General features: G+C 44.2%; 1 protein-coding gene across 3 annotated transcripts in view; it reads right to left on the bottom strand.

Moving 5' to 3' along the window:
- Positions 1-3,133: 3,133 nt before the first annotated feature.
- The window catches only part of LATS1 (large tumor suppressor kinase 1), a 47,789-nt gene continuing 36,927 nt past the window's right edge, over positions 3,134-13,995 (bottom strand). For all 3 annotated transcript variants that reach the window (XM_066373018.1, XM_066373017.1, XM_066373016.1), the window contains 3 exons: positions 8,330-8,512; positions 8,059-8,165; positions 3,134-6,024 (listed from right to left, as the gene is read on the bottom strand). In XM_066373018.1, coding sequence (XP_066229115.1) covers positions 5,515-6,024; positions 8,059-8,165; positions 8,330-8,512 — 800 coding nt within the window. In that variant the 3' untranslated portion in view covers positions 3,134-5,514. The remainder of the gene's footprint in view (positions 6,025-8,058; positions 8,166-8,329; positions 8,513-13,995) is intronic.

Here is a 13,995-nt window from a genome sequence, read left to right as displayed (position 1 = left end):
ATCAATGAACAACTAAGGTGTCGCAACGAATGATTGATGCTTCTCATCTTTCTCCGTTCCTGTCTGTCTGTCCCTATCTATCCCTCTCTGACTCTGTCTCTGTATAAAAAAAAAAAAATTAAAAATAATGCAATTTTCCATAAAATCAATACTGTAAATAATATCTTACCAAATATAATTTTACAACGGAGTGCAAACAAGATAAAAAGAATGATGGTGGCCCTGGCCGGTTGGCTCAGTGGTAGAGCGTCAGCCTGGCGTGCAGGAGTCCTGGGTTCGATTCCTGGCCAGGGCACACAGGAGAAGCGCCCATCTGCTTCTCCACCCCTCCCCCTCTCCTTCCTCTCTTTCTCTTCCCGTCCCGCAGCCAAGGCTCCATTGGAGCAAAGATGGCCTGGGCGCTGAGGATGGCTCTGTGGCCTCTACCTCAGGCGCTAGAGTGGCTCTGGTTCTAACAGAGCGATACCCCAGATGGGCAGAGCATCGCCCCCTGGTGGGCGTGCCAAGTGGATCCCGGTCAGGCGCATGTGGGAGTCTGACTGCCTCACCATTTCCAGCTTCAGAAAAATGAAAAAAAAAAAAAAAAAAAGAATGATGGTAATGCTTGAAGTAAAAACAAAAACGAACCTGACCAGGCAGTGGTATAGTGGATAGAGTGTTGGACTGGGATACAGAGGACCCAGGTTCGAGACCCTGAGGTCGCCAGCTTGCGTGCAGGCTCATCTGGTTTGAGCAAAAGCTCACTGGCTTGGCCTGACCCGTGGTGGTGCAGTGGGATAAAGCATTGACCTGGAACGCTGAGGTCACCGGTTCGAAACCCTGCACTTGCCCAGTTAAGGCACATATGGGAGTTGATGCTTCCTGTTCCTCCCCCTTCTCTCTCTCACTCTCTCTCTTCTCTAAAGTGAATAAATAAATAAATATATAAATAAATAAAAACTAAAAAAAAAAAGCTCACCGGCTTGGAAATAAGGTTGCTGGCTCGAGCATGGAGTTACTCGGACTGCTGAAGGCCCATGGTCAAGGCACATACGAAAAAGCAATCAATGAACAACTAAGATGTTGCGACGCGCAAGGAAAAACTAATGATTGATGCTTCTCATCTCTCTGTTCCTGTCTATCCCTCTGACTCTGTAATAATAAATAAATAAATAAATAAATAAATAAATAAATAAATAAATAAATAAAAGAAACAAAAAAACCCTAAACACTTGTTCTTCTATGTAAAGTTGATTTAAAGATGTTAACATCAACATAAATATATTTTGTCTGGTAGGGGCTCATATAATAAAGGCTTATAAAAACAGATTAGCCAACAACTTCACATTTTAAAAACCATAAATTGGACTCAAATGATGCTAAATACAGAGATTAATAATTAAAAAGGTTTAAATCTGTGCCGATCTGAAAGAAGCCTTTAACATGGAATATTTATTGTACTTTTGTTGCAGAACATGAAAATATTTTACTGGGTTTTACTAATAGTTCAATTTGCCTTAGCCTAACTAGGTATTGTTATTTAGTTATGTAATTTAATGTAATGCATCACATTTTTAGTTGTAAATTTTTTGAGAGTAAGATTAAAATAAACTTTTGAATAAAAATACCAACATACTGAAGTGGAGTAAAAATCAGCTTTTCACACATAATTGAAAGATTTGAATTTTCCTTTTTTTTATTATCCCAGCAAATGTTACACTAGATAAAATGATTGAGAAAATACAAATAGATTCATTAAAAACACAGGCTGATTATTCATACCTACTACATTCAAAAATATGGAAAACAATTTAGTTTTATTGCAAAGCTGTAATTCCTTTCCTAACAAAGCATTATATTATAAAATTGTAGTGTTGTATTGATTCCATTTTAATACAAAACAACTTATATACACAATACAATATAAAAGTAAACTGTGGTATAGTGCCTTCCACAAAGGGATATATTAAGGCGCTTTACAAATATACCAATATTTTGACCCAAATTATTATTTTTTTTAGATTAAAACAAACAGGCTAAATGTTTCACTTTAAATACAAAAGGCTTTTTATTTTTGTTTATTAATTTCTAAAGTACCTTAGGTAACAGCAGCAGCAATATCTAAAAATCCTCCCACTGTATTTTCTAATTTCTAACATCTTATTAAATCAGAATAAAACATTTCCACTCACAGTTTTGCACTTTGCAACAGCAGAAGGTAATCACTTTTTTTAAAAAGTCAATCTCAAAGTGACTTCTTAGTCATACATTCTATAGTTTCTATTACAAATAAGGTAGGAAAGATACAGCAATAGGGCCTGCCTTCGGACATCACTGGACAATACATAACAGTATCTACAATTACATAATTATAGAACACATTTTATAAATACTATTGATATGCATAAAAAGGTAAGTGTAACAAAGACAGTAAGTTTTTAATGAGTGGGAAAATTTTTTAAAAAGAAAACATGTATAACCAATGTTTTCATTCCACTTCCATTGAAGGCATATAGATTTTTGATGTTCTTATCTTTTTGGTCAGGAAGCACCAGATTCTATTCTCAAAGAACTGGATATAGTTTGGGAATAAGTTGCTAATAAGTATGTCCAAACTATTAAAACAATAGCTACTAAAGGCTTGTACACAGCTTCAGATAAAAACAAACAGCTTATACTGTCAGAGGAAATTTCAAAAGAATACAAAATTTGTAGTGTCTGTTACATCTGAGAATTAAGGGCCACACAGATTTTGTGGGGAGCAAGAGGGAGGAGACAGCACCTTAGTTTTCCTACAACATAAATGTAACAAAATTGGTTTTGTACTATATTGCACCACAGTGCACAAGTAAAACAACTGCATGGAAATTTAAATGTGAGAAAGTCCAAGAGCAAGAGGGATATCTTAAAATTTTGAGTACTCAGCTAAAATTTTTTGAACTAATTTGTTTTGCATAGAATTTTATAGAACCAGTCAAGGGTTCCACGAAGTGAAGACTATAATCTCATAGTGTATTTTCTTACAATCCTCTCATTAGAAAGCCTTTGGAAATATTTCTTTCTGAAGCTTGTAGAGCCAAACATGTCAGTACCCTCAAAATGCTGTGTTTAAAATAACGTAGTGCTGTACCAGCAAGAGAGACATTCATAGGAATATCTTATGTGCCATCTTATCACATGGTACAGACCTTTTCCATCACAAATTAGTATTTAGTATTCACCGTAATATATCAGTGTTCTTACAGAAGTCCTTAAGCAAGTTTGTGATAGGTTTCAACTTGTCCAATAACCCCTACAACTGCATAATTTTATGTGTATTTGTTGATACCCATTTTCTGGGAAGAGAGTCCACAGATTTCATTCAACTTTCAAAAGGATCAATGATCCCTAAAGACCCCCATTACACAGTGGGTTGTACAATGGTTTATAAGCTGAGCTCCAAGAGGGCCGCCTATCAAGGGCAAGCATTGTAAGCTCATAAATCTTCTTTGTCCTCCCCAATGCAACTGGGACAGCTTTGACTTAATTTTACTTATATATATGATTTCCATTAGCTTTCATGTAAAGAACACTGAAAGTCTGAAGATCACTAAAATTATGTCTCTTTCCATAACTAGTTTTGATAAGGTCCCTTATCACTGGAGCTTAAGAAAAAGAAAATACAGACTTTACTAATGTAAGAATAGAGCCCTTTCCCCCATCTTAAAAGATAAACTAAATGTATTTTGGTATAAGACCACAAGTCTCCATGAAACCTAAGACTATATGATAATAGGAATGCCGAAAAACATATTATTTAACCTTTTGACTAAGACCACTATGTAACTTTCCCTAGTTATTAATGGCCACCTTAATTAAGAGTTAAATAATAATTTTGTCATCAATCAATCTGCCCATAGGTAAAACACTGCCAAATATCCCGATTTTCCTTTGCCAATAACAATCCATATATGCAGCACTGTTCTGAACGAGGAAGCCTGTAACATTATTGTCATATAAAAATTTCACAATATAGAAAAAGTACTATTCTAGTGAGCACCCACAAATAATTTCTAATACAAGTTTCACATGAAACTGAAAAAAGTCTCTCTGCTTAGGATTGTGAAAATCATTTTTAAAATCTGAAGTAAAGCCTGACCTGTGGTGGTGCAGTGGATAAAGCATTCACCTAGAATGCTGAGGTCGCTGGTTTAAAACCCTGGCTGGGCTTTCCTGGTCAAGGCATATATGGGAGTTGATGCTTCCGGATCCTCCCCCCTTCTCTCTTCTCCTCTCTAAAATAAATAAATCTTAAAAAAAAAAATCTGAAGTAAAAACAGAAAAGTCTTAGCTTTTAGTTTAAAAAATTTTGATTCATGGCAGCTTTGTTCCCCTTTAAAAGTGGAAGCAGCACAAACAGCAAATGGTGGAATTTTTAGTAAATAGATACAAAACATACAAGTAGTTAGTAAGATAAAAGGAAGAGCCCTCCTGGCTTGATGTCAATATATATTCACAAATATGGTCAGGCTTCTCCAGCAAGGTAATGTCTTTTCCAAGATAACTAGATAGATTGCAGAAGAATATGCTTCTGTTAGTGGTTTTAATTTCAATAGCAAACTATTTTCTGAATATAAAGAAGGAGACCTAAAAAGTCTTCTCAGAGTGGCAATCAAAGATCTATAGGAATCTCCAAAACAAGTATCAAGAAAAACAAATTCAAGGACTGAAATTCTGTGAAATAACTTTTTGACAGTAATCATGTATAACACATCAACCCAAATAAAAAAATTTTTTAGAATGTTAAAAAAAAAAGAACACCTGGAAGCAGCATTAAAAATACCAATATGGAAAGAAAAATGGTAGTGCTTTGCTTCTTTTAATGCCAATAATTCTTGAGAAACAAATGCTAGATTCAATATTCCATAGAAGGAAAAAGGAGAAAAAGCTTACCTATTTTTCCCTTCTGATAAACATATCCTGTTTCAACCCTGTCAACCCTGTACTTCTTAGTTCCAAAACGTGAATTAGAGAGATTATCATTAGCCTAGGAACACTCACCACCATGATGGCTTCATTTCTATAGCTTATTTTGTAGCAAAAACAAGGTTATGGGAAAAGGGTAAAAGCTTTGTAAGTGTTGGTGTATTTCATATTTGGTTAAAGCAAGATAAAACAAACCGTCTTTCCAAAAAAATCTCAAAAACTCTTTTGTCTTTTAAAATTATTTAGCATATGTACAAATAGATAACTAAGGCTTCTCCTTTTGAACAAAGCACTATTTCTTTTATTTTCAGTACTTTAAGTACCAAGAATTGACTATAATATTCAGTTCATAATTTACTTTATAACAATTTTTTCTAAATTACTGATTAAAAAGGCTGGAATAAATTAACATTTTAAAAGAATTTTCCATAATTTAGGAACATAAAATACTGTGCACAGAGCACACACACTCAACTCTGCTGCATTTGCATAATTTTACTCTCAGAGCCTCAAAAACCCCTACATTGCAGGCCTTTTTGCAAATCCTCATTACAATTATTGCCTAGTGTGTTAAACATACACTAGATCACGATTTTTTATCTCTGAGCCTGTGTGCTGGTCATCTTCATCTGACCGCTGATCTGAGCCTTGTGAATTAATATATTCATATTCAATAGGCTTTGGATAATTATACGGGTAGCCATTGTCATCAAAAAACCTCCTGAAGGTAAATTCATAGAATGCATGTTCAGGGTGCTTCCCATTTCTATACCATCCGTTAAGAGTGTCATTTACATTTTCTTCCTCATTATCATCACTCCATAACTTATCAGGATCAACAGGATCGAAATTTGATGTATCTGTTGGGTGTGTGATTTTAGGAATGTATGAAGCAGACTGTTGTCTCAGGTCACTGGAGAAATCAATTGTTTTAAAAAACGGGTGAGCTTTTATTTCATCAGCACCATTCTTGCCCAAGCGATCTTCTGGTCCTCGGCAGAGTTTAATGATAAGATCAGAGGCTTCAGGACTCAGTTTAGCTTGCGGTGGAATGTGAAGAGATGTTTGCCAGTTGATAACCTTTAAAGAAGATTTTTAAAAATTTTGAGGGAAAATATAAATAAGACAACCAAAATTTTCTCCCAAGTTTTATACCAAAACGACTTCCCAAACTACTTGTAAATTTTAAAAAATGAATTGCATGGTAATTCACCTTCCTTACATTTATTTATTTTCTTAAGTTAGAGGAGGGAAGATAGTGTGACAGACTCCGGCTTGTGCCCTGATTTGGGTCCACCTGGCAACCTCCCTCTTGGGTCAATGCTTGAATAAACTGAGCTATTTTTAGCACCTAAGGCTGCTGTGCTGGGACCAGCAGAGCTCTCCTCAGCGCCCAGGGCTATGCTCAAAGCAATCGAGTTACTGACTGTGGGAGAAGAAGAGGGAGAAAGTGGGGGAGAGGAGCAGATGGTTGCTTCTCATGTGTACCCAGAACCGCAATCAAACCCGAGACAACCGCACGCTGGGCCGACGCTCTACCACTGAGCTAACAGGCCAGGGCTCCTTGCACTTTCTTGAGCTCAGGGAGAAAAGCATTCAATTTTTCACATATATACACACACTTATATACATATATAGTAAATGAAGATAAAATAAAAGACACTTTTAGACAAACAAATTTGACACTTTTAGAGAAACAAACTTGAGAGAACGCATTATCAGTCGTCCTGTAGTAAAAGAAATTCTAAAGGAAATTTTGTTAAGTAATGATTAAATGCAATGACAAAGTAGTTACAACTTGGTGGAGAGCATTAAAGAACAGATGATTTCTCAAAACAATCTCAAAGAATGGTTAAAAACAATCAGAACAACAACAGAAACAGATCAGGAGTTACCCAGGCGTCTGAAACGGGAGGGCTGGAAGAAGGAAGAGGAAGGACAGCTAGTGGTGCCTGAAACCATGCACGGTCCTGGCTTCTCCTATACAGACATATCTTTCTATTTAAAGGAAGCCCTTTAAGGCTGCTTTTTTTTTTTTTTTTTTTTTTCTGAAGCTGGTAACGGGGAGAGACAGCCAGACAGACTCCTGCATGCGCCCGACCGGGATCCACCCGGCACGCCCTGGGCGAAGCTCTGCCCCTCCAGGGCGTTGCTCCGCTGCGACCAGAGCCACTCTAGCGCCTGGGGCAGAGGCCAAGGAGCCATCCCCAGCGCCCGGGCCATCCCCGCTCCAATGGAGCCCTGGCTGCGGGAGGGGAAGAGAGAGACAGAGAGGAAGGGGGGGGGGGTGGAGAAGCAAATGGGTGCCTCTCCCACGTGCCCTGGCCGGGAATCAAACCCGGGTCCCCCGCACACCAGGCCGATGCTCTACCGCTGAGCCAACTGGCCAGGGCCTAAGGCTGGCTGCTCTTTAACATACGTGAATCACCAGCATCACTGTTCTTGCACTGGGGGCCCTTACTAAGAAAAATAAGGGTTATGTGAATGTAAGCACTGAGATACAACTGTGGGTCTGATAACTGAAACGACTAAGTGGCTAACAGGTGGGTAGCAAATGCAGACTGGATAGGCTTGCCAAAGAGATGATTTATGTTCCAGGTGGAAGAGAACAGGACGGCACAAAATTTTATTATGCTCCTCAGAATTGGGTACAATTCAAAACTTATAATTTGTTTATTTCTGAAATTTTCCATTTAACATGTTCAGACAACAGTTGACGGCAGGCAACTGAAACCGCAGAAAGTGAAACAGCAGATAAAGAGGAACTACTGTATAGATGTTTGCTTGTAGTTTGGGACTAGAATGTCCATGAAAAGAAACAAACCCAGGAGCCAACAGGTGACAGACTGAGAGTAAATTGAAATAAATCTTCAAAAGGTATGAAAGAGTTCTATGAGAATGAAATACGAGTCTAGTTTATGAGAGAGGGAGAATATAAGTGTGGTGATAGGATGATGGAGATCAGAATTCAAGCATGGGATCTTAGTGGGCTCCTATATCCTTACAAGTTCATTCTTTAATTCCAGAATAAGATGCTCTATGTAAAGAACTAATAAACACCTACAGTGTAAAGAACTTTGTGACAATTTTTCTGGTATGGATTCTATACCTTACCTTCATTTGTGTTTCTAATGGTGTTTGTGCCAAGAAAGGAGGTTGTCCCACCAACATTTCAAAAAGAATTACACCAACACTCCACCAGTCACATAACTGTGTATAACCTAAAATAAGATACCAAAATTGTTATTTATAAGCCCTTTTTAAAAGTGCCCAGAATTACTGCAATCAAAATGAATGTTAAATCACAAATTTCTAATGAACACTTTTAATAAGGCCTATTCTAAGGAAGTATTAGTTGGAGATTATTTATAAAACAAACGTTTACCTGTTCGTAACAACACTTCAGGTGCAATATAATTGGGAGTCCCAACCAAAGAATGTGCTAGGCATCGCTGGTGCTGGCGTGCAGCTCTCCGTTCCAGTGGCTTCAGTCTATCTCCGCACCGACAGTTAGAGGGGTCACCCCATTCGTTACTGAAATCCATGCTATCTTGCCGTGGATGGTCACCTGTAAATTAAATAAAAAAATAATAAAGGCAACAAGAACAAGAGTAAACCTACAGTCTGTTTAATTTTTTGACATCATGGTTTAGTTAACAATTCTCCCCTTATAACAAGGTAAGATACAATGTATACCAAGCCACTGATGATGTCCATATAACTGGAGCATGTGATCTGAGGTAGCAATAGGACAAGTTTTATAATAAGAAAGAACCCAAGACTCAATAATGCATTCAATGTGAAATGATGACAAAGTTAGGAGTAGGTAGGATTAAGAATCTGTATTCACACTGCTCCCCGTTACTACTCTGGACAAAGTTTCAAAAAAATTACATCAGTGTTTCACTCATTCCATAATGACAATGATAAGTAAGAAAGTCAGGGTTTTTCTCGCAGGCAGCTTCTCTGCAGGGGAGAAACAAAACAGATACATATATGAGACACAGCGATGTAGCCCACGTTGAGAATCTACTGGGGTGATGTGACACACTGAGGTGACATTTGTGAAAAGCGAATGGGAGTCAACCATTTGAAAAGCAGGCAAGGCATTCTATGCAGAAGCAACAGTAACAGAAGACCAGTGTGATTAGAAAAGAGGAGAAGGGTAGGAAATGGAGTGGGAGCCAGTGCACATGAGTTTGTAAGCAAAACATGGTTTACTTTTCACTCCAAGAATAGTGGAAGATCCTGAGAATTTGAAGCAAGAAAATGACAAGACCTGATTTATGATTAAACAGATTATAAGGGAGGGCAAGAGTGAAAAAAGACTAGTTAAGAGGCTGTGAGGATTAAGCTTGGATGGAGAAATGTAAACAGATCTAGGATATATTTAGAGGTGAAGTAAGGAAAAATTATTACTATTTTGTGCATGTGCGTATGTATGCGACAGACGAGTGAGAGATGAGAAGCATCAACTTATAGTTGCATCACTTTTTAGTTGTTCGTGGATTGCTTCTCATCCCTGCCTTGACAGAAGCCTAGCCAATGACCCCTTGCTCAAGCCAGTGACCTTGGGCTTCAAGCTAGAGACCTTAGGGCTCAAGACAATGACCATGGGATCATATCTATGACCCCATACTGAAGCTGGCACACCTGCGCTCAAGCCAGCAATCTTGGGAGTGTCAAAAGTGGGCCGCACTGTGCCACCACAGGTCAGGCAGCAGAACTTATTGATGGATTCAATGTAGAGGGTATGAGGAAAAAGAATCAAGGATAGCTAGGTGGGTGATGGTGGTATAATTTATGAAACTGGGGAAGACTGGATGGGGAACAAATAAGAAGGGGGAGAAATTAAGAGTTGTTTACTGGTCATGTTAAGTTTGAGAAGCCTATTAGAAATCCACGTGAAAGGGAGAGGCCATATATGGAGAGGGAGATTGAAAGTCACTGACATAGGGGTGGTATTTAAATGACTAGATGAAATCACCCAGAAATATATCTAAAATTAACCTAGTGGTAATAATTATCTGGGATATTTGATTAAAATACAATTTCTACCCTCTAGTGAAGATTTTTCAATCGGTATACTAGAATAGAGCCTAAAAATCATATTTTTTAAAAGAATCCCAAGAGGAGTTCCAAGATGGCCACAGAGTACATAGATGCTCCAACGCCCACTTCCAGAACCAAGATGGATTACAACTTAAATCTGAGAACACTCATCACAAAACACAAACTTTGGACTAAACTAAGAGGATTCTACAGCCAAGGAACCCACACTGAAACTGGTAGGAAAGGTGGAGACGCAGAAAGGGCTGCCCCACTCCCGGGAGTGAGCAGCAGCCGGGAGAGACTTTCGAGACCAGGAGGCCTGTCCAGGGAGGTGTAGGTCCTTATCCCCAAAACCAGAATCCCAGCCGAGAGCCCTGGAGCCTGGAAGGGGCTAAAAGACTATATTTGGCTGAGAAAAAAGCCTAGACACAGTTTGAGAACAGGAGGCAGGACTCTCAGATCCAGGCTCCGTATTAAAGGAACTGCATGGAACCCTCGCTCACAGCCACTTTCCTGGAGCTCCAGGAAGACACCCTAACACCTGGGTTGAGTCACTCCCCAAATTTAAAGTGAACATTTTTCCTAAGAACAGCATCACCAGCCGAGGAAAGAAAGTGCCCCATCCAACTGAGACTCCCCTACCCTAGCTAGAACAAGGGCACTTAGAGCCAGGTGCCATAATAGGGACACAAATGGGGAGTGCAGAGATCTAAGCTACCTCTGCCTCCCCACACCGCTGAGTGCTCGCCAGGGGCAGGCAGGTGGGAAGCAGCAGGGTGCCACTGAGGAAATTCGAGAACTGGGAACCGCTGGGGAAGTCCGGGTTCACACACAGCCCTCCTCTGGCAGGGGCAGAGGCCCCAGTATCAGTGGACGGGGAATGTGGGGCAGGGGCGCGCCCTCATCAGTGACTCCAGGGGGAAAGGGAGGCCCAAGCGTCAGCAGAGGGGGAACCCACGGGAGCGGGCTAGCTCGTCAGCGAGGGCGGAAGTCAAGGTGGCTTGCAAACCTGCCGGGGCGGGCCCTCGGGGGTGATCCCAGCCGGTGAAGGTCCCAGCGTCAGTGGAGGAGATACAAACAGGAGCATGCAAGCCCCTCAACGAGGGCGGAAGTCAAGGCAGTGCGCAAAACTGCGGGGGGCGGAGGGTGGGGCGGGCGCGCCCTCGGCAGTGATCCCAGCGGGGCGGAGGCCTGAGCATCAGCGGAAGGGGAACGCAGGGGATTGCGTGAGCCCATCAGCGAGGGCGGAAGTCAAGGCGGTGCGCAAACCTGCGGGGGGCGGAGGGTGGGGGAGGCGCCCCTCCGCAGTGATCCCAGCCGGGCGGAGGCCCGAGCATGAGTGGAAGAGGAACAGGAGCACGCAAGCTGGACAGCGAGGGCGGAAGTCAAGGCGGTGCGCAAACCTGCGGGTGGGGGAGGGGGGTGCGCCCTCGGCAGTGATCCCAGCGGGGGCGGAGTACCCAGCGTGAGCGGAAGCGGAAGTCAAGGCGGTGCGCAAACCTGCGGGGGGGGGGGGGGGGGGGGGGGGGGGGGGGGGCGGCGCCCTCGGCAGTGATCCCAGCGGGGGCACGCAAACCTGCGGGGGGGAGGGGGGAGGGGGGGGCGCCCTCAGCACCGATCCTAGCGGGGGCGGAGTACCCAGCGTGAGCGGAAGAGGAACGCAGGGGAGTGGTGAGCTCATCAACGAGGGCGGAAGTCAAGGCGGTGCGCAAACCCGCGGGGGAGGGAGGGCGGGGGTTGCGCCCTCGTCAGTGATCCCAGCAGGGGGCGGAGCACCAAGCGTCAGTGGTAGCGGAACAGGAGCACGCAAGCCCGTCAGCAAGGGCGAAGTCAAGGCGGTGCGTAAACCTGCGGGGGGCGGGGGTTGCGCCCTCCCGGCAGTGATCCCAGCCGGGCGGAGGACCGAGCGAGCGTCAGTGGAAGAGGAACAGGAGCACGCAAGCCCGTCAGCAAGGGCGGAAGTGAAGGCGGTGCGCAAACCTGCGGGGGCGGAGGGGGGGGGGGGGGAAGACGCGCTCTCGGCAGTGATCCCAGTGGGGCAGAGAACCGAGCGTCAGTAGAAGGGGAATTCAGGGGAGTGCGTGAGCCCATCTGCGAGGGCGGAAGTCAAGGCGCGCACAAACCTGTGGGGGAGGGGTGGGCTCAGTGGTGATCCCAGCGGGGGCGGAGACCCGAGCATCAGCAAAGGGGACAACGGGGGAGCTTGCAAGCCCATCAGCAATGGCGGAAGTCAAGGCGGCATGCAAACCTGCGGGGGCAGGGGATAGGGAGGCGCACCCTCACAGATGATCCCAGCGGGGGCAGGGGCGTTGGTGCGAGTCTCAGCAGAGGGGGAACGCATGGGAGTGCGTGAGCCCGTCAGCCAGGGCGGAAGTCGGCCCCGCGCAAACCTGCCCGAGGGGGGGGAGCCAATGGCGGAAGTCAAGGCCCTGCACAAACCTGCATCAGCAAAGGGACCACTGGGGAACATGCAAGCCTGTCAGCGAGGGCGGAAGTCAAGGTGGCACACAAACCTGCGGGGGGGGGGGGGGGGGCGGGGGGGCCACACCCTCCGCAGTGATGGGGGGAGGGGGCGGAGGACCAAGCTTCAGCGGAGGGTGAACGCACGGGAGTGCGCGAGTCCATCAGCGAGGGTGGAAGTCGAGGCGGTGTGCAAACCTGCAAGGGGATTGGGTGGAAAGGGCGCACCCTTGGCTGTGATCCCAGCGGGAACAGAGGCCCAAGTGTCAATGGAGGAGGAACGAACAGGAGTGCGAGAGCCCATCAATGAGGGTGGAAGTCGCTGGGGAGGGCAAACCTGGAGGACGGGGTGCTGTCAGTGGAGACAGGGGGGGGGGGGGGGGGGGGCGGGCGGCGGCAGAGGCCTGAGCCTCAGCAGACGGGGAACGCATGGGAGGGAGCCAGCTCTCCAGCAAGGGCGTTAGTCCCACGGGCTGCTCTGGGGATCCAGCCAGCGGGTACACCCACTCAGGGTGCCGCATGCCCTCAGCAGCATTGAAAGCAGGGGCATCCTTGATAGTGATCCGAGCAGTCGTACCAGGTGGCTGCTGAGGTCTGAGATTACCAAGACAGCCCCAGAAGTGGTCCGATGTTCTGAACGGGGGTGGAAGCAGGGGCAGATGTCCAAGCCCATGAGCAAAAGTGCCCGTGGCGCACACCAGCTCTTAGAGGCAGTGCAGGCTGGGGTAGCCACGGAAGCAGTCCAAATGGGCCCGCGGGCATGTGCGAACCCTATTAGAGCTGTGGTGAAGGCGGGCTGGTGCCAGCAGCACCTGAGCCCAAAAGCCCCAGGCAACAGCGGAGGTGGCCAGGCAGAACACAGAACAGGAGCACATGGGCCACGCCCACTGGACCCTGTGACTACACCCAACTGAGTGCTGAAAAAGAACAACAAAAAAAAGATAATAAAATGTCTGGACAGAATGACACCTGAGGCTAAGGAGTAAGCCACATCGAATACCGTACCTAATCAGTGAATTACAGTACTGAGCCCTAATCAGTGAATTCTGTTGCCAGCAATAAGAGGCAACAGAAGACGGATTTTAGGGGAACTTGAACTTTTAAAGGAATGTCTCCCAAGCCAAGAGTAGATAAAAGCAAGCCTAGGAGTGTAGCTGATATTTACAACGGGTACCTGGATCCAGCAGAGGCAGCCACAAGACCTGGATAACGGGTAGCTCCCAAAGGTGAATAAGAACCAGTCATTGGCAGTGAACCCCACTGATCTGTGCCAGGCCCGGGCCACGGTAGTCCAGGGCAACACAGACAAAATGGGAAGACAGAGAAGTTAAATCCAAATGAATCAACAAGAAAACCCCCCAGAAAATGAACTGAAATGGAAATAAGCAAACTACAGAATGCAGAATTTAAAATAATGATTATTAGAATGCTGAAAGATCTTAGAACAATGGACACAATGAGCACATAAATAAAGAAATAAGCATCACAAAGGACACAAATAATAAAGAAGAACCAGTCAGAAATGATAAATACAATATT

Source organism: Saccopteryx leptura, chromosome 3 (genome assembly GCF_036850995.1).
Source record: "Saccopteryx leptura isolate mSacLep1 chromosome 3, mSacLep1_pri_phased_curated, whole genome shotgun sequence".
NCBI classification, from domain to species: Eukaryota; Metazoa; Chordata; class Mammalia; order Chiroptera; family Emballonuridae; genus Saccopteryx; species Saccopteryx leptura.
Note: the sequence above shows the minus strand (reverse complement) of the source record. Positions and strands in the feature narration are given on the sequence as shown.